At 36.2% G+C, this 25,648-nt stretch overlaps 1 protein-coding gene across 1 annotated transcript in view; it reads right to left on the bottom strand.

The window, feature by feature from the left end:
* PDE10A (phosphodiesterase 10A) overlaps window positions 1-25,648 on the bottom strand; it is a 205,384-nt gene that overhangs the window by 32,305 nt on the left and 147,431 nt on the right. The window contains exons 6-14 of the mRNA XM_013945461.2: window positions 20,269-20,409; window positions 17,650-17,805; window positions 14,745-14,795; window positions 12,763-12,821; window positions 10,061-10,112; window positions 6,306-6,448; window positions 4,040-4,132; window positions 3,173-3,359; window positions 1,550-1,692 (exon numbers count right to left, since the gene is read on the bottom strand). Coding sequence (XP_013800915.2) covers window positions 1,550-1,692; window positions 3,173-3,359; window positions 4,040-4,132; window positions 6,306-6,448; window positions 10,061-10,112; window positions 12,763-12,821; window positions 14,745-14,795; window positions 17,650-17,805; window positions 20,269-20,409 — 1,025 coding nt within the window. The remainder of the gene's footprint in view (window positions 1-1,549; window positions 1,693-3,172; window positions 3,360-4,039; window positions 4,133-6,305; window positions 6,449-10,060; window positions 10,113-12,762; window positions 12,822-14,744; window positions 14,796-17,649; window positions 17,806-20,268; window positions 20,410-25,648) is intronic.

Below are 25,648 nucleotides of genomic sequence, written 5' to 3'. Positions count from 1 at the left end.
AGTTTCTATCAGAACTGGGTAAGAATCACTTTAATTTTTACAAGAGAAAAATCAACTTTTATTAGTTAATAGAAATTAAGCACAAACTTCAAAAAACAATCATTTCATATTGTGTTTTTTATGTTTCATTAGCCAATGCTTTTGCATCTCTCCTGATATGAACACTTGGGCCTAATGTTAAGGACCAGCTCAGCTGTTTGTCTTTTGATTATTAATTAACCCCTTTCCTGGCACCTGCTGGGCTGCAAGTCTTCTATTTACTTTCCACTGAACCCAGCTAAATGCTAGTGCGTACGCCACACATTGAACAACCCAGCAGGTGAAAGAGAGCTGAAGGCAGCTGAACTGCTTGGAAAAATGGTTAAATATATTCAGGTTTCTCAAACTAAAGGATGTTAATACAGTTTAGAATGAAACCTGCCATCTTTACAAGTGAAAGTCATTTTGCTGAGGAGGCGAGTTATATAATATCTAACAAAGAACAAGAAATTATATTGCAAATAATAGGCTTCTATTAGAGTGTAATCCTGCAAGCTGCTAATACTCTGGCTTTCAACCAAATCACTTAAGCACATAACAAACTTTAAGCATAAGTAGTCACTGTTAAACTTAAGCATATGCTTGCATGCTTTGCTTGATCAGAGCCACAATGCTCAGCACTTGACAAGAGTAAGTGAAATCTAGAGTAGATCTCCAGACATTTAGGTTTTGTGACTCAAAATCAGTTTTGATTTTAGGCACTGGGTCACTACAGTAGAATTCATTGTTCTGAGCCAGGAACAGTGGCTTAAAAACTGAGATGACTCCCAGTGTTAGTATTCTGAGGGAGAGACTAGCTATAAAATACAGATAAAAGTATGTCTCAAGCATACAGCATAGCATAGCAGACCTGTGAGAGCAGACAGCAACCAAATTGTTTTAAAGAAAAGTTAAGACTATTCAGATACCATAAACTAATGGATCGGAAGTCCTCCTCCAAATGTAGGCCCCTTTAGGCTCTTAAACCCTGACACCTAAGATTCATAACCTTGAATTATCTTCAGGAGTTAGAGAGCTGTATCCATTTGCCCCTCCTGCAAGACACACACACCCCAAAGCCAAAAAAATACCACCACCACCAACAAAAAACAGGAAAGAGCTGACTCTCTTATTTTAAAACATGTAAAGGGGATGATATTATCCATTTTGTCTTAACTACTGAAATTCGGCCTACCCTCTCCTCTAGCTATTGGTTACTTAAGCCTATCAGGAAAAAAACCTCATTGCTACACTTCTTGGATCTAACTTAATGTTTAATGCAACTACTGTAGTTATTTATCTCTGTGGAAAGTTCTACCATTCTGATTAGGTATTATTTTACACCTGTGATAGATAGTTTGTTCGAAGGTCACATAAAGTGTACCTAGGCGTAAGATAACTAGAGATAAACCCCCATGATTTCGGATAGTTCTATAATAAGAGTGCTTCCTACAAACCCTGCAAAAAAAAAATCAACTTTTTCAAAGACAGATATTAGTTGTAGCTGTTGCTATAATGAAAAAATACTTACAGTTCAATTTCTTTACAGATATGTGGAGACAGTGTACAGTGCATGAGATTTTGCCACTCTTCTGCTGTACAAACACTGTGGTAGGATAGCTTCTCCATTGTTACACGGTAAATACACTCTGAATGGCGAATTCTGTGGTACATCTGAGAAAGAGAAGTTACTCATTACTGTGAGATTTTAGTAAGGCAGATAACATTTCTTTCCTGTAATCAAGCACTTATTCTTAAAATATACATCTGCAAAAATGTCAGTGATTTTGGCTGCCCAACTTCACATGTCTGAAAAGTGACAGATTACAGAAATTTGGTACTTCTGGAAAACTGGGCCTTTTAGGTTTCTCAGTAGGGGCCATAAACTTTCAAGAATTATCACACCTTTCTGCATCTACTCACTGGGGTACAAATCTAGGGCTCTGCCAATTTTTCATTACGCCCTCATCTCTCCCAAGAAAAAGAATCAGAATTCAGATGTTAGAGTCTATTTCAGTCCCTTGCAATATGAATAACAAAAAGAAAACTGGTAATGGGGCACAATTCACATTTTGTGCCACTGCATGAATTCGGCTATTAACTGGTCCAAATAACTGCTACTTACATGCAGAAAAAGTACATGAGAAGTTTATCATACCTACATTACTATGCAATAACAGTGAAAAATAAGTCCAACTAATTATTGAGGGGTTGAAACTCATCTACTGTAAATGCGGCATGGTTTGTAAACAAGTAAAGACGCACCAGGTTTTTTTTTAGTAAAGACAATCTCTGGGGCAGTATGCCCTGAATGGTAAGCTTCATCATGTAAACAGAGTGAACTCACGCACAACAGTGACCGTATAGTCCCAAGTTTCATTTATATGCAGGCCTCTACTTGCCTTGAGTCATGTGGAACAAGCTTGAGTGTAAGAAAGATTCACTGCTCCAGTATACTGTCAGCCTGATGTGAAATGGCTTAACGTAAATCACCAGGCTTAACTGCCATTGCATTGTATCCTACCTCCCATGAATATGATAAATTTCTTCTACAAAGATTAGTGTTAGATTTTTACACTTATACAGAAATGATCATTACATTGTTTACGCTTTCTAAATTAATAGTCTTTTTTGAAAATAAAGGCTTTGAACACAAAAATTGTACCAACCGTTGTCTAGAAGAATGGATAATTATGAGTATATAGCACAGCATATAAAAATAATTGATTAAATTAATATTTTCAATAGTAAGCATATGGAGTGGAGAGAATATATACCATCTCCATCCACCAGTTAACGTTGTAAAATACATGATCTGAATTTGTAAAAATAAGTAGGAATCATACTTCCTAATGGAAAGGACTATACAGATACCACTCACGTTTCAAGTATGCTCTCTCAGTTTAGCTATATGAAATGGATGTATCCAGAGTACAATTATTTCAGAAGGCATCAAATGAATCCCTACCAGCCTCTTAAAATACAACTATTCAGCAAAGATTTCAATGACTGTGATTTCCTTGTTAATTCAACAAAACAGACTTATGACTCACTTTAATGGTCTGGAAGATGAAATAATAGATTAAATCCTTAACTAGGATTCTAAGTCTTCACATTATAACAAACAGCTTACAAAACTGCAGATAAAACTTACATTAGCACAGTGTAAGGCTAAAGCACAAAAGACTGCAAACATTTTAAAGTTGTTCTCATCAGTTTTAGAGAAGGCACTTCCACTTATTTTGTTCACCATCTGCACAACACCTATTACACTTCCTCGGCTTACAATAGGCATGCACAGGATATTTCTGGTTGTGTAGCCTGTATAGAGGTCTACTTCTCTGGAAAGCCAAGAAAGAGAAAGGAAAAAAAAAAGAGTTAATATTATTAATTAGTATCTATTCCTTGTTTCCTAATAATGCTGATGTACAATAAACTAGACATTTTTAATGTAGACATAACTAGTACCTGTAAGAAGTTAACCTCCATAGCTCTTATATATTTACCTCTACTGTGTCAGATTTAGAAACAATTTTAATCTTTTACTCTCCATTTGCAAAATAAAGAATTAAAGCTTCCTCATATTGAAAGATAGTTCATTCATAAAATTACAGAACACTTTTTTTTTTTTAATGTATTACTCATGTTATTTGTTAGGTGGGTTTCCTCCCCACCCCCAACTCAGTCAGACTGCAGAGAGGCTAATAAAGAAAATCAGCAACAGTCTGCCTAACTGGGCTTCTAGGACAGGAGAAAAATAAATCTTTCTTTGTGATTTTTATATAAGACACAGATAATACTTTTTATTTTTTATCTTAAAAATATCTCCAATGGCCAAAACATTTAGATAGATATGTGATTCTGTGATTCTGTGATATCTATAGGTTGTCTCTTCATCAGAAGATCACAGTTCCATAAATGTATCCTAATTTGAAATTTGAGCATTAAATTAAGTAGAAACTTTGGTGACCTATCTTCTTCTCCCCCTCCCCACAAATCCCCTCACTGAATAACTTCCTACCTGTTAAAGCGTGGATCTGCATAGGCATCAGGGATATTAAGGACTTCCCCTGTTCTTGCCACTTGACCAGCTATTCCTTTTTCTATAGAGAATCTGCGCAAAATAAAAATGTGTGTTAGTCACAATATGAACGATCCAGAAAAATATTTTTCCACTGGAGTCTGTCTCAGGCACAGTAATGGATATTTGTTCCAGATCAACGTTACTTAGATGCTCGTGGGAGAAAAACCTTATGAGACAACAACCAGTAGTAAATAATAAAATAAAAAGCACATATTTAAATAGATACTTCCTGAAAACATTTTACATAACTATATAGTTGAAAACAAAAGATGCCATAATATGACCATTTTAGTGACAAAAATTCAGTATTCCTAACTTTGGAGGTTATACCTAATACATATTACATTTGTACAAAACCTATGACTTGTGTTTACCCTTATATACTATTGATTTCATCCCCACTTTTACAGATCATATACAATCTAGGGGTATTTTGGGGGACAGGTGAATTTGGTAAAATAAAGTTTGGAAAAATACCAGTAGATATTTCAAAGTTAGACATCATATAAATGCATTACCTAAGTACACTTCAGAATAACTAGCATGTTGCATCTCATGACATGCGAAAAATGCAGTGGTACCAACTATATATTTTAATCTCACCAGAAGAAAATTAAACACAGCAAATATATTCACGAATTGAATCAGAAAAAAAACACATACAAGCCAGTATTGCTAGGAAGCAATTTTTCTTCAACCTAAAACAGTTATGACGTACAAGCACAAACGGATTTGCAGATAAGAACAAGTAGAAAGAATCCCACACAGAACACATTCAGATCTAAATGTACCTGGGTAGTATCCTGTCCCCACTGAAGTCACTGACAAAACTGACATGATTTCACCCCATACAACTGGTTTTAAGTTACAGTTTCTCCTGCTTCTTCTTATGATATGTATATCACACCAACTTAGACTCCTTTCCGATGACTGACTCAGTATTACTTTCTTACAGACATTTAAGTTATATTTCTCTTTCAGTATACATCACCCTGAAATGACTCACACCCTTGCACTCAGAGTCAACATTTCAAGAATTTTCATACCGAAAAGAGAGTAAAATATAAGCAAGAAAAACAATTATTAAGGAGTAAGAAAGTATATGTTAAAGCAGGCCACTTTCTTCTTTAATTTACGCCACCTCCTTGCTTGTCAGTATGTAACTGCACCAATTTTGACTCCTTCCATTCTTACTCACACAATGTAGTAAGTAGGAGTAAGTTCGTCTAAAGCAGTCTAAGTGAAGACATGAATCATATCTCATATTGGCCGAGAACTTTAATGATATATGGAGGAATTGAAAAAAAGTCTGAAAATTTCATTGCTGATTGTGTATTTTATCAGAAATATTAATGCAGGAGACTCAGTCATACATTTCTTTCTTTCTAAGAAGTTGCAGGGTAAATCCTGTCTATCTGAAAATCTTGTATTAACGGACACATTGATAAAGATTCAGCACTTTTCAAAAGTGAAAAATGTTAAATTGACTTTGCTGTTTTACTCTTTCATTAAAAATACGCATACATGTAAAAAAAAAAATCTACTTGTGACATGAACCAGAAATATGCAACAATTTTGGGCAGAGAATTCTGTCTACTCATTACAAGCCTGCATACATTTTCAAATTCACCATTTCAAGCATACTCCAGAACCACAACTATTTAGAATTTTGAAAATATTCTAAATTCAGATGAGAAAAGGTAAAACAAAACTACTGGATCTAAAGTCTTCAAAACCAATGATCAGTCCATACTAGATCCTATGTATGCCTAATCCATCCGTAAGAGGTATGAATTGAGATTTCCTTGTTTTGGATGTGCCTGAATAGCAAAAATTTCAATTCCTTTTGGGAACTCCAAAAAATGTCCCATATTGGCAGAACTATGGATTAGGTGCACCTTTACCTGCACCTTTACCTACCTCGGAACACCTCTGTTTTTTTCCCAACATGATTTCCAAAAGGACCGCCTCCGGAAGACGGCATTTCCAGGAGTGACGTTATAGCTTCAGAGACGTTGTTTCGATGGCACTGCAATGTCATTCCCAGAAGTACTACCTTCTGGAGGCGGGTCCTGGTGGGAATGATATCACAGTATGACAAGTATTGTCAGGGTACCTGCAGATAGGCACAGAGACTGGATAATAAAATGCCTGCACATCCGTAGTTATAATGAAACTGCTTTCTTCTCCTAACTACTCTTACCTTATTTCTTTGGTCTTCTTGAAGACAGGTTTCCCATCATTTTCTTCTCCAATATCAAAAAGGTCTGAATACAGCTCCTTATTCTTGTGGTCAACCTGGAAGAGTGCACACCTGTCTGCATTCACCAGGTTTTTTGCATATATCTACAGACAAAAAACAAAATCAGAATTAACCATCATGGGTTAAATTACCTTTAGTCATTTATCTGATAAAAACATAAGCCCTTAGAAGTTAAAAGTTTTGAGAACTTATCCAGTGTGAAGATCTCTTTGAAGCAGCATCCACCCTCACAGCAATCTTTTAGGATACAATTCAAAAGGGAAGTGGGTTTTTTATTTAATATTTTCTGTAAATTAAAGTGTTTTTCTCATTGAAAAATACAAGCGTATCTTTAGAGGCTTGAATGCTTGTTAAAGAAAAAAGGCTTTCCTAATAGACTGGTTTGGGGTGCAAAGAATGCTTTTCAAAATGGTACTTTTTTCTCTATTTTTAGAAATTATTCATTTTCACACTATTTTAAATAGGTAAGATATACCAAGACCTAAGAACACTTTGTCTTTTTGTCTTTGTCTTCAATGTATACGTATTTGCATTGAATATCCAGTGAGAAAAAAAGAAATAACAGAGAGGCCAGTGTTTGCTTCTAAAAAAGCAAAATGTGCATTTCTGTGATACGTAACAATAAACAAATAGAAGAAAAATAAAAGTAGCATGATGGATTGCCATATGCAGTGGTGTAGGAAATGATGATGACCTCCTTATGTCACAGACAGTTCAGTACAAAAGTCAAAATCCAACTGGTTCTACATGAACTAACCATATTCCAAAAAGCACCTCTCTCAGTCAAGAACTACCACAGTTCAGCAGTATGCTTGCATGCTCTCTATCATACCATGAACTAGCTAGGTTTTATTTCAATGAAACTAATTCTGCTTTGTCAGAACAGAATCTTGTCCCTGGAACAGAGCAGCTTTTCACAGGAATGTTTCTCAGATTTAGGATGGAGTTTCTGAGAATGGAAATGAGTGAAACAAAGTCAATCAATGATCACTGTGTCAACTTAAAAAGCCATATGATCAGGTTCATGAACCTACTTGATCCAATTCAGACATGGCCTCCTAGTGTCAGTCTCTTAACTGCTCTGAAGCTGTAACAACTGCATGGCACAGAATGGTCTGAGGTAGATCTCTCTCCATTTCAATTTTATATGAATTGTTCCAATTGTATATAATACCTATCTACTCATTCGGTCAAAGAAAGAAACTGACTACAACTCAGTGTGCAGGGCATGCAGGTGGGATGTCTAAGACTTCTCAAGCCTTCCATATGAATGAACTAACTCACCTTCTCCCCCCCCCCCAATCTTTCACACACACAAAAAAATCTTTTTAAATTAATGAAGATAGAAGAATGTTAGATGTTGGCAGGAAGAACCTATGAGATGGTAAATCATTAGTTGTGAAGCTCTTATCCTATGTCATATGAGCTATGTAACATAAGCTGCACAGAAACCATCTAGACCACCTTACGAAACCTGGAGAGCCCTTCAGTACTGAAAGACTCTGTGGTTAGAAAGATCCCTTTGCTTTCTAATTTGCTCCATTAGAACAGGGGAAAGTCGGGAAGACTGCCAGCTGAGAGGTAACTTTTGAGAAATATTTTCCATTTTAAGGATTAAAAAGTTTAAAGATCACAGCCATTCACACTATTTCATCCTCTGCTTAAACAGAGGACTGAATATGAACTGTGCCAAAAGGTCTAGTAAATGCTTCTCTGCACCTATTCTGAAACTCTATCAGATTTCTGTATAAATCAACAACACTAAACAAATTAGAAAAGTTTTGTGTTCTAATGCATATGACTCGAGAACTTACCTTGGTCATTACTCATGTTTTTTAAAAATGATTGCTTAAAGACTACTAATTGAGATAAATGGTTATTGGCATGAGAAAGTCTTTCTTCTCTAAAATCCTGGCTCAAATCCAGGCCAACTATTGAAGGAGGATATCAAAAGGTACTCTTAGCATTGTCAGTAGGGACGCCAGGCAGTGAAGGTGACCACCTTTTATGTACGTTGCTTTTAACTGTACTCAAACACACTGATAAGAAAATTTGCAAGGCAACTTGAACTTCTGCTTCCCTCTCTGCATCTCATCTATATTCAAAAACAGCTTTATTTTTAAGCATTTTTGATATGGCATTTTCTCTCATAGTACTAAATTCACTCAGGGATTTCAATGAAAATGAAAAGGAAAAAAAAGTAGAGGGATTTTAGTATTATAAGTCAACTGTTTTTTCAATCAAACTTTATGTGCAATCACCGAAACGTGAAGCAGGGAGGTGAAATTGATTCTCACTCTTCTCTCACTGAGAGACCCAGAACGTGCCACATAATGATAAAATCACACTCCAGTAAAATGGCAATAAACGTGGAAACAAGTAATTCAATTAACTGGCCTAGAAACAGCTAACTAGAACACATTACAAAGGAAGCTGAGTATGAAGCATCTATGCAGGTTATAAAGCAGAATCCTGAAGCAGCAAGTGTTGGTAAAGACAATGAAAGAGTAAGCACAATTTGTTGCCAATTGCTTTTTCTACCAGACTATTATTCGTGGAGAAGAATATCAGTGTTTGTTATTAATGTCACATGTTATATTACACCACTTCTTAAAATGTTAAATAATTTTTTAAGCAATTCAGTTACATTGGAATGGTCAACATTCAGAAGTATTTCCTATGTGCAGGATTCTTGACTGTATACTGAGATATGACAAACACTGCAGAATATTTTCCATAATTAATTCAAGTTTCTAAATAAATCCACTTTTACACTGTTAGCATTCCTAGTTTGTTGTCTTTGAACATGTTTGCTAAGAAGATCGCTGGGAAGATTAGTATCAGAGTATCATTGGAGAGCAAATTTTCAATGTGCAGACTGAAGTAATAATATCAGAGAACTTATTAAGATTTACAATTAGGAAAAAGAACCACAGTATGCAATGAGTGTGCAAAAGCTAGACAGCATAATTTATATACCAAACAGCAAAAATATGCCATGAGCAACCAATCCACAGATATCTGTGGACACTGTTCCGGAAATAATTCTGAATTGGAACTTGATTCGAAAAAGTTACAATCTATTTCTGAACTATACTTTAATTCATTGATTAAACCATAGTCTGTTAGTTATTTCAATGCAATACTACTTTAGTATTTTTTAGAAAAATATTGATCGACTCTGTCATTCTAGTTATGGGCATAAATCACTTTGTGACGCAAAGGGGATGTAATGTCCTTTGCACATGTCATTTGTAAATATTCTAGGAGTAATGGTGGACCTCCAGTCCTTCCTATAGACAACAGCTTCTTGAGGAGTATTTTGCAGCAAGTAGCAAATTGGATTTAGAAAAAAGGAAATCAATAAAACATGTTGAAATGGAAAGAAAAACAGATGCCTTTCTGTATACAATTTTCAAACCTTCCTTAAAACACAATAGTAACTATTTAGTTCAGAGACCCTCATGTCTCATTACTTATGAAAGCTGTGAAACAAAGCTGTTGCGATAAACAATCAAGTTGACTCTCACCATCTTTTTCCATATAGAAGTTTGTTCATACTGTTTGTATTGCACACGACTTACAAAAAGCTCATACATTGCTATGATACAATGTCTTGCTTCAAGGAAAGGAGAATGAAGCAAGCACTTTAATAATGAAGATTAATAAATTTAGAAGTGAAAAAGACAACTTACCATTATATGTTCAAGTAGAGAATCTATTGCAACTATATTATCAAAATACGTTCTGCAGAAAAAAAGAGATAAGTCAGCAAATAGTCATATTTAGTCAAACACTTCAAGCGGCTTTCTTGGGCCTGTTTCACAACCACTTAACAGTGGCGCTCAAACTGGTGAGAACAAACCTCTGTACTTTGAAAAGTGCTGACTGGCGTGCTAATACCACAAGGGAATTCAGAAACAGTCCTAGCTTGGTTTCTTTAAGTCATTATTCTACAATGACAGAACTGCAGAAAAGTAAAGGAAAAATGTTACCAAATATCACCTACCATAGACAGAACAGGCCCCTACCTAGTGACCACCAAGAATATACTGACATGCTTTGGCACCTTTTACACACTTGCAATTTTAAAAGGAGAAGAAAAAAGGAAAAGAAGAGCCATCCAGAAGAGAAAAAAAATTCTTTCTTCCTTTGCTGAAATGATTGCAGACATATTTTATCTATGTGCTTTCAAAATATCTCATTAGGGTTATGTATTGAGAACCATGTACTGAGAGCTATTGAGAACTGTATATTGTAGCTAAATTAATGTCACATTATCCAACCTTTAATAGTATTTAAAAGGCAACAATCTATAAAACTCTTAATGAGATTTCTCCATTAACCCAGGTGTAGCACGTTGAAGTTGCAGAAAAAGATTGACCTTGTGACTGAAAAAAAAAGTGGTATCTCAGTTTCACAGTGAAGTGGTAACTGTCCAAGGACAGTCAAGAACATTGAAAGATAAAGGTCAAACTTATTAGTAAAAGAAGTCTAAATCTTCCACATGCCAAGTCTTAATAACCGTCAGATTACAATGTTCCCAGCACACAGAAAGGCATTGTCCCATGGCCTTGAACATATATACAGCTCGCTTCTGTTTGGGTACAGTGAAAAGGAAATGTATAATACATCAGTTTTACATTTTCAGGGACATGAAGATGTGGAGCACTGTATACTATGCCCTTTCTAAAATGTTACAGAAAATGTCCCAGTGACATTGCACACTAACAATTGCCTCACTGAATAGAAAACCCTCTTTCCATGCAAGAAAAGTACAGATCATTTTAAAAAGCAAATTAATTATTTTCTTGCTAGTGCATGTCTTTACCTACATCTGTTCATAAAGTTAGTAAATGATATCCCAATTTTGTGGCTCAAAACATAGGATTTCTTTTCTTGTTAAAAGTAAAAATTCTAGCAGTTGATAATGCTGTATCAGAGGTATTTACTTGTAAACATACTTATTAAATATTTGCAATATTTATTGCCATTTTTATTTAAAATCTTAAAATAATTAGAGTCAAGGCTCTTTAAAACAATCTCAGTGCAATGTAGCAAGAGTAAATTGCCAGCCTCTAAATTTGGCCAGATTAATCTGGTAATTCTCTGGCAGTATATAATTCAATCTGGTAATTCTCTGGTAGATAATTAATCCGGTAGTTCTCTGGTAAACCAACTCAGTACAGACTTAGCAACATAAAAGCACCCTGAAAAGGAATATAATGGTGCAGCCCTCATGAGTGCAGAAGTGGGTAGCTTTGGCAAGAGAAAGATAAGAACACCCTTTAGGAGACAAGCTCTGAATCTTACCTGAAATAAATAAATGAACAAAATGTCATCTCTTGGGAGAAACCCTGGGGAAAACAGCTGGGTATAGCCAGCTTGCCCTCCTTGCAAAGGGTAAATTATTCCCCTCCATTTCCAGCAGAGGCCATTCACCTACCTGCCTTCTTGAACTGCAGCAAAAGAAACCTGGATGTTCGCTAACCTCATCCGTTTGAGAATTATTGATAGAGACCCACAAAAAATCTCACTATTCCACAGTGTCATCAATCCTTTATGATGCATATAGAAATTCTTCAGTGTAACTAAATAGTTTGATAAAATACTGTCAAGCATACCAGACTCTCTGATTTACCAAAGCTACAACTTTACTTGTTTTGTGTTTTAATTTATTGGCCATCTCTACTGTTTAAGACACTGATAGTAGGAAAAAAGAAAGAGTAGATTACCTAAAACGCTTTAAGTTGACTTCACAGGACTAAAAGCAGTCTTTCATATTTTTACTGGGTTTCAACTTCAGCTTGCCTTTATCGTGACAAGAAATTAGAAGAAAATATACCACACACAGTGACAGTTCTTTCAAAATGAAAACAGGGCCTTCAGAAAATGCAGGGAGAAAACAGTTGTGTGCCAGCTCTGATTCTTCAAGGATATATCCTTGAAATGTGTATATGTATGCAAATGTGTGTGTGCACACACGCACACATATATATCAAAATAAATTTAAAAAGGGCTGAAGAAAGCTAACTACCTTTTCATAAAATCCATGCAAGCCTTCTAAAATGGACAATAAACAGAAGATACAGGAAACCTATTTATTACTTTTCCATAGAGGGCTATTTTTAACTCTGAGAGAAGAGAAAATAAGTAATGTATAAAAAATAAACAATAGCAAATAAATTCTGTAAGGTGTAACTGGGTGTTCCCTTTTCTCCCTACACAGAAACAAGAAACACTTTAACAGGTATGCACCACTGCCATCCACATCATTCCTTCTTGTCCTTGGGCTTAAGTTTGCCTGCCTTCTAAGGTGTGTTATGTCTGCTTGTGGGCTGAGTTAGAAAAGCTAAACAAAATAAATTGATGAGATTACAGTACAAATCACACTTACTTCGATACATCAAGCAAGAAGTCGTTCAGTTCGGTCTGCTTGGCAAGGCCTCTGCACACCTGGAAGCACAGATCGTGTTATCATTTGTTCCAAGAGAACACTGAAGTGAGAGGGAAACTGAAGTCACGTAGTCTACTTGTTTAACATGTATTAAAAAATACTACTAGAAGTATATACATGTTACAGCACTACATAAAATCTATTACAAAGCTGGCTTTGTGTGCTGGGCTTCAGTCTCGCCTAGCTAACTGCTGAGTTACAAATGTCAAATGTGAATAACACCTTTCTTAATTCTCTTTGAAAGATATTGGCCATTACGTTTGTATGTGCTTTCTCACAGACTGTCCCTGAACGTGGTTACAAAATCAACTTAACTCTACTTCCTTATCCAGATCCTCAACTCTGCTGAGAACATCAAATATTTTGCTTGCTTTCTTCCTTACCCTACTCTTTTACCACTTTTCTTCCAGGTTGTAAAGGAGCACGTAGGCACAAATGAAGAAGGAAATCAGACAAGCTTACCTAAACTTTTTGCCCAGTAAAGGCAGATAATGTATGCTCATCTTTTGGAGAAATCAACTGGAATATGAACACTAAAAATAATGTATACACACCATACTCTAAAAACAAAGAGTTAGATAAAACAAAGCTCTGAACCATGTTTTTACTTCATCTAATTTCATATTCTTTATCAAAAGTACAATTGTACATCTGTACATTACTAAAGCAAACATGGAGGTTGGAAAAAAAAACAAACAAGCAAACTAAGCCTCCACTGTATCTTTTACACAATAAAATACCATTTATATCTGGTAATATCTTGTACCTGTGCAATGCAGATATCAATAACTGCAAAATATGACAAGCTATATCCACAAGTCTGATACTTGTATATAATAAAGTAACCAGGGACAATTTCTAGATATATACTGCTTCCTAAAATATAACTGTAAGCCTGGTAGGCAATGCCTAAAAACAGATCAAAACCCTCACATTCTTCCCAAGCAAGAACTTCAGAGGGGAGAGTGCCCTGTTAAAGTCCAGAGGAGCAAAAGGGAGAGAAATGAGAAAGATCAATGGACAGGCTTAAACTATGTTTTCCATGTGTTGTTTTCTTACGTGTGAAACTTCTCAGTTAAAGATGGAGTCATTATCATAAAGTGAAGGGAAGTTACAACTATACACAACTGCAATTCTGATACTGTACAACAGTCTAGGCCAGCTAATTCTGTCTAAATGTGCCAAGGTGAATGATCAACCTAAAAAAAGTCAATAGTTTGCAGCATTGGGGTGACAAAGAGTAGAGTCTAGAAAAGGAGAGGAGGAAACAGTGCGAGTCTTCTGCAAGGCGTATGAAAGACACCTTGAAAAAAAGAGGAACGCAACAATCTTCTCCCTGTGAATTGAGACAAGAATCTATTTTTGTGTTTTCTCTGAGATGATGGAATATGTTCAGTTTTCAGCGTTAATGTCTTCTATTAACCGAAATAAGAAAAGCCGTGGGGAGATAAGAATCCTGTGCTGGGGTTTGCTAGAGCAGCTAGCAGCGTGAACCACACAACCAGACATGAGGTATCCTTAGTGGGAGTAGTTAGGGGACCAAGAAGCAGCTAGCAGGGATGGCTTTGGTACCCAGCTAAACCTAATAATCTCAAACTGAGTTAGTGCAGGAGGAGGAAAGCAACCAGGTGGCCTAGCAGTTACCTCCTTGCAAGGAAAGACTGTAAAATTGTTGTAATTCTATTTTAACAGTTATCTACTTCATTAGTTTCTTTTTCCTTTAATAAAATTATTCTTTGTTAAATCACTTGATTCATGGTTGCAAGTGAGGAAAACCAGCTCAATGAACACCAGAAACGTTAGCATATTTTTCCCAACTTCCAGGAAGGGGTTTAAATCAACGTTTTAGTAGAGACCACTACTTAAATTTGACCATAAGCCACATTTCTACACAATGAAAATTGAAAAAAACCCGCACTCACTTGTACTTGATGTATTGCTACTGAAGCCCATGCAAGATTTGCGGTTGCAACCTGAAACAAAAGAGAAAAAACTAACTGAAGAAACCTTGAAAATTTCACATCAGTTACATCATAGTTTTCTCTATCCGGCTGCTAAATAAATTGATGAAGCTGTTTCAGACAAAGACAGGTGGCACCAATTTGTGGGAAGACATTTATTTTGTGCAAGTTGCAGTGTACTTGCGAGTGTTTCAGTTTCAGTAAGGTACATTCAGTCACAGGAGAATAATCCTCATTTTTTGTGTCACAAGGATGCTTATCAATGTTCTTCAGAAGCAGTATGTGGGATTCATCAGCTCAGGAATATAAAATCAAAACAACCCTCCCATAATCCAAGGGGCTTTAAAAATCACATTATATACATTGTTGAAAGGAACCTGCCATAGAATAAAATATCCCGTAACATCTTACTGGGGCTTCACCTTTTCAGTCACAACTGCTCCCAGCTATAAACAGGCACTGTTCCTTTCACTACCATTTTGGTTGCAGAAAAAACAGACCTCATCACTCAGCACAAGACTAGTGTTTTAAGTATGTCAGTTTCCAGGCAACATTTCAAACAAATGTCACGTAAACTGCAGTTAACTAAGATGTGCTACCATGCATAATCTCCTGTCCTTGAAACACATGAGCTTTATAGGAACACAGAGGATAGAAGTGCAAGAGGTCTGCCGCTCCGTATCCTCCTAATGTACATTTTTTCTACAGAACGCATTGTGCGCGTTTTGTATAAATTGCTAATGGCATCCAAAGGCTTTCTGAAATCTGAAAATGAAAAGAACATTTTAGAACACTTACAAAGTGACCTTTAAATATTTTTAATTTACTAATAAAATACTTTTATTCATCAGTCAGTCTTTTATAAATACACCATTAATGAACTTAAGGAAGGTATTTAATATAACATAAAAGATACATAGCTGCCTTGCACAGAACAATGCACGTCTAAGAACTACGTGAATTTCAGATTGAGTAATGGTTATTATTTAATAGCAAAATATTTAAAAATAAATAAATTGTGTGTAAGCAGCAGAATTAATGAAGTCTGGTTCCATACAAATCCCTGTTCTTTGTTTTGTGACACATGTGCACCACCATAATACTGCAGCCCTCTACCATGATCTGCACCTGCTGGAGAGAAGATACCAGGTGCCATACTGAGGCTGAAGCTACACATGTGCTGACTGCCCAACCAACATACAAGCATATGCATCAGATTAGGCCACTTCGGTTATTGATAAACAGAATATATAATGGACAAATTCTGCTGTTTTTTTCCTTCCTTGGGAGGACTAGTTCTGGTATCTCTTGTCTGTACGGTTTCTGTTTTTTCCCTGAAAATAATTACTCTTCACTACAGCTAAATTAAAGAGCATATATGCTCCATGGTGCATCTTGTACCATTGTCCAGACATTATGCCCAGCTGGAACTCATCCCATTTCCTCCTAGCCTTTGCATTCAAATTCCCTTCCCTTGGAAACAAGGGTACAGAGAGAAATGGTGCATTTTTGAGTCATCTTATATGGAGTTGGGACATAACAAGGATCCACATCTAGACCTGAGAGTAAGATGCACTTCTGAAACCTTTACTATAGCCACAGCCTTTGAGACATCTACTTCATCTTCAGATTTGTTTGTACTTAGCTAACAACTCATAACATGAGATTGAGAGATGGACGCATATGGACAGCATAATTCCACAGGCCTTGTGCAGTAAATTACATAATGTAGAGAACTGTCATTGAAATGTGAAGATGTGTATGAATGGAAATATCCAGCTGTGGAAGCACCAGAAGGAATGAATAGCAGAAGAGAGCTTTAAGAATGGCATGTAGCAATGGCACCTAGATTAGCAGGTCATCCAGATACCAGCACATCTACACACAACTTCTAAGGACACCAGGTTGGGAGACAAAGGACAGTGAGTAAATCCTGATGACTCACAGAGGTGTGATAGGTTGGACAGGCAAAAGACCACAATCACTGTCAGCTCCTAAAGAGAGTTTAAAAAAAAAAAAAAGGCAGACCCCAAACCAGCATGGCTGCCAACCTAAGAAGAAAGCAGGAGACATGAGGACTCTACAGTTGGCATCCCTTGTCCTCCACGTCATTGCAAGGAATCCTGGAGAGACTACCTGGATACAGGAGTCTTGGTGCCTGGCCCTTGGAAAGACCACCTGGACAAACACATCTTGGTGCCTGTGAGCGTGTAGGTATGAGAATGTGAATGTGAATGAGTGAAATCTGTTTTGCTTCAGTTTTGCTTTAAAATAAAATCATTTTCCCCTCCTGTAAGATCTAGGATTGAGACTGGCTATACTGTTGCTACAATTTTGCAACATTATGTCCAACAATAGGGCTCATTTACTTGAGAAACCACATCAAAAAATCTACTAAAAGAAAAAAATACTGTCTTTCCATACTGTAAAATAAAGCTTTACTGGAAAGTTAAAATTGAGACCCAAGGTAACTTGGCAGTGTCCTTTTTACATAAAGCAATTTCATTCTGTTACATTTGATTTATACTTGCGTAGATACACATTTTCATTCACCTGCTCTGCATCAACTAGCTTTATGAGTTTATAATCAATAAACAAATCATATTCTCAAAACTATTTTTCCACAAAACAAACAAAATGCCTGACGTCCCTGTAATTGTGTATGTAAATTCTACCTCCTGTTACTGAAAATACAAATCATTAACTATTTCTTCAATAAGTAACATTCAATAATAATAAAATCAAATTTGAAAAAAGTAAAAAACACCCAGGAGAAGAGTGAGAGAAGGAAGTTTGGGGTGCTGAAGGGCTGAACGTTGCCTTGAGTGGGGAATTTTAAAACAAACTACAGAAGACTAGGCCTCACCTCTTGGTGACTAAGATGGAATGCTTCTTTGCCCCAGTGACGATAAAGCTCCAAGATACCAATCAGGTCACCAATTGCAGTGACAATTGGTAAACAAAGAACAGATTGGATACGAGTCCCTGATTCCAGTCCAGTACCTTTGGGAAATCGCTCATCCTAGAAAATGTAAACATAGTTTGATAAAATGTAAATATCATAACATTAATATAAAAGATATATTGATGCTTTTCTCCCTCTCCTGGCTGACCAAATCAGCATGAAGTATTAAGACATTTACTGAAAATTTTCACTAAAAATATTTTTCAGCATAATTTACATACACAGACTTATTGATGCAAAGTTAGAATTGGTTATGGTATTACATCCAGTTTCGTGTTTGTTTGTTTTTTAATACATTTTCTCCAATCTTACAGACAACACTTCACTGCTAACGCCAGTCTGAATGATGCAAAAAGAAAACAAAAGGCGTCTGTAATTATGAAGTGGGCTGCTCAGATTTCAGTGTTACCAAGCAGCCAGAAGCCCTTTCAAGAGGATAAAAATCAAAACCTGAGGCTAAGGCTTTAGGTAACACAGAGTTATAATCCTAACCAACAACTCCTGAGGAGGAAACTGTGTTCCCAAAATATTATACATGATGCATTTGTCCTTCCCTGGCTTATGCATCCTGAGTAAGTCTGCACAAAAGTTACAGGAACACAGGTTAAAATAATCTATCAGCTGCTACCGTAGGAGGTTTAAATTTGTAACTTCTGACCTAAACAGGGAAGGTCCAAGGCTTTACAGCTTCAGTTCCCTATGAATGAAAATTTAAGAAGAGCAGAATCTACCTATATGTTATTAGTAGTAATGTGGCAACCAGCCAATCTGAAGTATGCTAGACCCACTTTGTTGCACACCAGTCCCTCCATACTTTATTCCTACCAGATGATCTCTACAGGCTGTGCTAAGGAAAGGCAGACATCCCCTTTTCCTCAAGGCCGATCAACGCACTGGGAGGGCAGGAATCTCTCCATTCTCAAAAAAACACCAAGTCATCTGCACCTTAATTGCTAAAATGACAACCAGCCTGAATGGCTAGGAAAAACCTGACAGCCTCTCACAAACTCTCAGGAAAAAGAGAGTGGCGAGCACTTTGCAGTATGAGCCTCCTGCTTTCACTTTTTAATTCTGGCTTGTACAGAAAAGGGCTGTCAAGTCTATGTAAAAGTGCTTCCCTTTTACTGTTGAGGCACTCCTAAAAATCACAGGACAAGCGGGCTACCCAGTGCCCTGGTACAGAGAACTACCTACCACACTGTATAGCCTCTACAGAGGTTCACAACCTGAATTCTACAACAAAAGTATGTTAACACATCGGGGGCTTTTTGGCACCATGTTCTCGTGCATGTTAGCATCTGCACTGTGTATGTACAGAGATGTTTAATGTGCCCATGCAAAAATCACTTAAGAAGAGAAAATTAGTCTCAAGTTCAGTCAACAATATGCTGATACTGTAAACCACCAAAGAGTTCAGTACTTCTCCCCACTAAATCTCCCTGGTTTTATCATAAATGTAAAATCGACACATTCAATCTTTATATGATATTAATTGGAAATTACCAGTGACACTTCAAGCCCCATATGTTACTAACTGAAAAAGACTAAGACCATACAAAAGCTTTATAGTCCATGGTGTATAGGAAGTACCAACTGTTATTAGAGAGAAACAGGTTTCTGTGGGGTTTTTCTTGCAAGTGTGCTCACATTAAGCATTTAGTATATTTGCTTATAGCCCGCATTTACTCAGTAAAGTTCATATTTTTTTTGAATAAGTACTTTTTAAACTGCACATGACAATGTCCAATTTTGGCCACAGTATCCAAAGATTCTTATTCTGAACAGAGCTCAAAAAAGTAGAAAATAATTAAGACAGCATTTAAACTTGCTTTGAGTTCTCATAAAGTACAGTTTACCAGCTTGATATAATGGCATAGACACAACTAGAAGAATGTACTTTAAAAAAACAAACAAAAACAAAACAAACACAAAATACAGAGTGCCAAGAGTTATCAGAAAGTCAAATCAGAACTATCAGATGCTTTTACAGACAAAGGACTGGATTTTGATGTTAGTTACATTAGTCTGTCATTGACATAGGTCTACGGAAACTATTATAAGTACTCTAACTTTACATTAGTGTAAGCAGAGATCAAAATCTTGTCTAATAATCAGAATTTTGATTGACATTCTTGTCAGTACGAGCCAAGTGTTCTAATTAAATCAGACTTTGGTTGACTTTATAAAAATCTTATATTTGGGACTAGCACACAGAATATTTTAAGACCAGGAGGGCAGGAGTTCTGACTAATAGTGTTTTTCTTTCTAAGCAGCTGTGGTACCATTAGTTCCATTCTCTGACAACAAAAAATGCCTGAAGACAAAAAAAATTTTTAAGTTTAAAAATGAATGAGATGTTCTAAAATTATTTCATCAAGCTAATCTGAAATCAAACTTATTTCCTCAGCAATAGAGCAGTTGTAAATTCTATTATTATATATCCAGCTCAATAAATATTTCAGCTCAAAATATTCTAAGAACATGTTGTATTCATCTCATTAAAAAGAGAAAGTTTTTTACCCCCAGAATATCTTCTACTAACAACGTTTTTCTGGATTTGGCTACATAAGCAGATACTGTAGTGCCAAGTGCAATGGGCCCTGCAGGAATGAGCCGTGGTTGTCCTTCTTTAGCTCCTGGTGGTGTGAATACACACAGACTCTAGTTAGAAGGAAAAAAGAAAAAAAATGCTATTAGAAAGTTTGGCTACATTTACAGAGTTACTGTGCTACATAGGTAGTGCAAAAGATTGAATAAAGGAAATAATGCAAGAAATGTAGCTTTTGTGCTTATGACAATGACAAGTACTTGGATAAACTCTGCTCAACTCTGTCAAAATCTTAGGAAACTCCACTCTAAATGCATCATTGACATAGTGGATAACTCTTCTGCTGAAGTCAGTCATCACTTATATCAGGGTCAGATTGTGTTTTTCTTGAACACATAGAGTCACAGAGGAAAATATTATCTTGCAAAACAAAGATAGTTTTTTTTCCCCCTCTAGGATGCATTCACTTACTCACTTTAGTATAAAATGCTCAAAAAGTAGAGACGATGTTTAAACTTCTTGTTTATCTCATCCCAAGGAAAAGGTTATTTCAAAATTATCTTGCAACTGTATCTCCTGAAACCCAAGTGACTGTATTCATCCCTTGTACTAGAAGAAGCATCTTACTTGCTGCCTAACCAAAACTGTCACATTTTTTGAAAAGTCAGATATAATTATGACCACATTTACATCATGAAAGTCATCCAGAAACATATCATAATTGGTTTATACAACTAAAATATTAAACAAGTTAACACCACCAGAATGGATGGGACTGCAAATACTGTATTACAAAAAGAAAACTAAACACACATATAAAGGCTGAACCTGCAAGCCCTTCTATAGGCCAAACACCCTTCAAATCTAGAATTCCATTCATTTTAGGGTGAATCATATACTTTAAGGAACAGTCATGTGCTGGAAAATGTCGCTATCACATCCTCTTTAAAAAATGTTTTTACCTCAGACAACCCAAAACAAAGCAGCCTGTAAGTGACAGTTGGTTTTAAAAAGTCACAAAACTGCAAAGAAAGCTTGTTTCCAAGGGCAGCAATAGAAATAGTCCATTGTACAAGCAAAAAGTTTCATCTTCTGTTTCCTTTATCCATGTCCATCCCTTACATCCATCAATTTATATGGCTACTAATTCTATAGAATCCCAGAGACTCGCAAACTTTTAAAGTGTTTATCACTGTCACACCCTACCAGCTGAGCAGAACTATTATCCCTTTACACACAAAGGGAAGTTAGGCGCATGAAGAACAAAGGACTTGCTCACTCTCACACAAAATGTGAGAACGCAGGGATCAAGTGTGCATTTCCAAGACTTCAGCTTAACATCCTATCCTCTTGAGCCATCCCTCCTCACCTGTTCCTCATAATCTCACAACTAAAGCATGACTTCAGAGACCAACCTTCTATTGGCAAATTGTGTTTTCTTATTCATTGTAACCAATGATCCAATTTATTTAACTGGTAAAATTGCTTGACCAGGGGGACATATGGAGAACTTCCATACTAAGTAACTCTACTGGTAAATAACTTCATGATTTCAGATTAAGAAGAGACAGCACATGAAATAAAGATGAAACATTTCAAGCAAACATCCTGGATAGGAAAACAGAAAATAAAAAATATTCATAAAGCATAGATGGCAGTACCACCAAGAGAATGTATTACTAACTTTCCCAGTAAGACTGACGTCTTCTGCCACTCCTTTGTACTCTTTAATTTTACTATCAGACTTTGCTTTCATTAGGGCTGTTACAGGGATCAATCTCTTGACATTCTATAGCATCACTACTAATGGTAATTAATATTAAGTACATTTCATCTATCTGCTACATGCATCATTCCCAGAGTTTTCTGTAACAGTAGACGAAAGCAGATGGCCACAAGTATTCTTCTGCTATGAAAGATTCCTGTAGCTCAGAATGTAACATTGCCTTGAAAGACTGAACAAAATAAATTATTTTATTTTGTTTAAAGAAGATTTCAGCATAGGCATAGCAATAAACAGGGAGCTTCGCACTGGACTTGTTAATTATTAAAAGTATTATGTCATTATACATATACCTAATTCTCTGCAAGAAAAACAACAGAAAATCCTATAAAATTGATGGGCCTGACTCTTTAATGAAATTAAGTGAATTCTGGGCAGTATGAAATCAATGTCATTTCTCTTATTTCACTCTCCTATATCTATCTTTAGATACTTGTGAGGTCACTACTAGCACACCTGAGTGCCTCTCAGTGTCTAATTATGCATTATTACAGCTCCCCTGTAAGGTGGGCAGTGACACTATCCTCATTTTATAGATGGGAATTAGATAAAAAAACTGTTTCAATACAGTTATTTTAGCTGAGGCTCCAACTACCATTCGAGTACAAACTCCATAGCTCACTACACAGCCTATATAATGCCTTGCATCAGGGCTAGAGCAAACCAAATGGACCACAAGGCACAGAAAACTCTGGTGTGAAGGGAAAGAGACAGACTTCAGAGGTTAATAGTTACCGTCTTGGGCCCTATGGGATGGCGGCACATTACTAAGCAGGTCATGTTTTCTAGCACAGAATATCAGAGGTGTCATTTGCATGGGAAAGCTTTGCATCTACTGTCAGCTGTAGGAAATGATGTGAGAAGTATCCTCTCATAATTATCTTTTCTTTATTTTCCAAATGTAGAAAGCATGTCATAAAACACACTAAACAATTCCAAAAGACAGGTCACACTGAAATATTCATAAACAAAGGGAATGCAATATAAAGACCACATAGGTACTCTTGCAGTAGTGAATGCACCTTAGCTGTAATAGATTAACAGCTTTTTGAAGGAGAGTCGGACTTCATGCTGAGGAAAAAAAAAAGTCAAAGAAATGAACGATAGACAAATCAGAAGATAGAACAGAGTAACAAACAGTGGCAGAGGAACAAGAAAGAAGGAAACAGAAAAGATGTAAAATGCCTTTCATCAGTAAATTACAGATTGGGAGTAAGAAAAAAAAAAATCAATACCATCTGGCTAGTTCATTCATGCCCTCCTGCAAGTCCAGCGTCCATATTCTTACAGGCAGATCACCCAAAACATTTTTAGAAGAGAAGCAAGCTACTCAATAGGGCACACTGCTGTAGCTGTCAGTAGCTCAGATTTGAGATATACAGTTGGGACCATGTAGAGAAGCTGTATATGACCCACAGATTCCCCAGATACACTTGTTGTGTTTGATTTGGGGGGGGGGAGGGGTACTGCAGTATTTTAGCATAGATGGTATGAATCACAGAATTATACAAATTGTATTCGTCTCTATACAGTACCCTAGTATAGAAATCCTAGCTGAAACAGGAGGGGAAATTTATCCCAGAAGAGCCAGCAGACCAGTAGTTAGGGCATGTATTGGGTTCAAAAGAAAAAAAACACACTCAAGATTCTGATCAAACTTGTAACTGAGCTTCTGTCTTGTTTTTTAGGAGAAACTTGGGAAGACCTTGGCATCATCCAGACATAAAATAGGAAGCATCTTTGAAGTCTCAAAAAAGTTCAGCAAGACAAGAAAAACAATTTTCCACTCAGTTCTTCTAATAGTGTGATGCAGATGAAAATTAAACTACCTTAAAAATTAAGATAAAGCAATCGAATAGTGTTTTGGCTCTGACAAGACATTTCAGTATGCTTTATTTTATACTTCTCATGCAATTGGAAGGAAAGATACTTTCTTCATGGGGTAGCTCTACTGAACATGTGCTGTATATATCCATTTTAATGTCTGGCATTACGGTATGAGGACATGAAATCCTGAAGTTTTCTGTTCATTCTGATCTAAACTTCAACCTTATTCTCCAGATCTTCACACCCCCATTTACATTCACAACTTCTTTTAAGAGTGGTCTTTAAGGTGCAAAGACACTGGACAAGCCAGAATGCTTACTTCACATACAAATAAGAATGTACTAATGTCCTCCACCCCCCACACAAAAATAACAAAACAAAAAAATAGACTGGCACACTGGATCTGCCAAAATAAGTCTGCCCAGTTTACCTGATTAAAAAGTTCCATTTATTCCTTATTTTCTTGTAATCTAATAAAGTACATCCTTATAATATTTAAATGAAAGCAATGTTTTGCAGTTACTTGTCTTTATAAGCGTAAAGCTTAAGTTTCATGCCATAACACACATAAATAGAATGAAAAAGAACATTTTACATAATAGATGCAAGAAAAGCATCTCCTGATCCAAAAAAATATATTTTAATAAAACTCAAGAAACCATAGTTCATGATTTATTTAATCAATGTTCTGATATAAAAAATATTTTTAAAAATTTGAAGACACTCATAAAACCAAAGGGTATAGAAGGGCTGAAATACATCTCTTCACAAATATTTGACTTGCTAAACTATATGCTTCTAGAAAAAAGAAAGATTTACAACGAAAAAAAATATTTTTATAGTAGGAATAGTAAAGCTATAATGTGTTCAATACCAAAAAGGTGGTTCATACTGTGCAGTATTGCATAATGCTGGAGATGAAACACATAATGCTTAAAGTCTGAATTCTGGAGTCTGAGTAGCGGAATGAGTCAAATTAAATTAACAGGACACTAGAGACCAAAGCTGATCCCTCCTATACTTTAAAGATTAACACTTTTCTTCACACCATTTTTCTTACTTCTTCTTAAAACATACTTGGTCCTTTATGCCAAGGTGTGTGATGCTCAGCAAAGTAACTGTTATTTAAATGATGTGTATAAAATGTGCTTTTCCACACTGCTCTTCTGAGTCATGCCCATAATTAAATGTAAAACAACACACAAATCTTTCTCTTCTCAGAAACAGCATCTCAAAACAAAACAAAACAAACAACAAAAAACCCAAACAGCCACTATCACCAGAAAACAGAGAACTCACTTCCATATATGCGCATTCTTCTCCAGAAGGGCCTTCAATGGATCGTCAATGGCCAATATATTGTGTCCTTGTTTACACTACAAAGTTTTGCTAGCAAAAATTGCTTTGGTCAGCATAGTCTTTCATGTCTCCTTGTGTAAATATGAGTTTGGCTGGTAAACTCCTCCGTTGTTACTACTGTGAATTATTGTCATGAATAGGCATTCTTCTATTGGCAAAAGCATGGGGACACTCTTTTACTTCTAGTGATAAAAGAGAGTTTTGCAGAAACAATCCCATTCTGCTTCTTACAGGAAACTACAGACTCCACTACTAAGGGGTCGGTAATCGAAAAACTCTTCAAAGTACCTAGTAGGTGCTAGATTTGCCACTAGTCCTCCTCACTCTCCCTCTGTACCAGTAGAAAAGCACAGTTCTGTGCAAGGACAGAACCAGCTAAACCT

Source organism: Apteryx mantelli, chromosome 3, assembly GCF_036417845.1.
Source record: "Apteryx mantelli isolate bAptMan1 chromosome 3, bAptMan1.hap1, whole genome shotgun sequence".
NCBI lineage: Eukaryota > Metazoa > Chordata > Aves > Apterygiformes > Apterygidae > Apteryx > Apteryx mantelli.
This window is presented reverse-complemented; position numbering and strand designations above follow the sequence as displayed.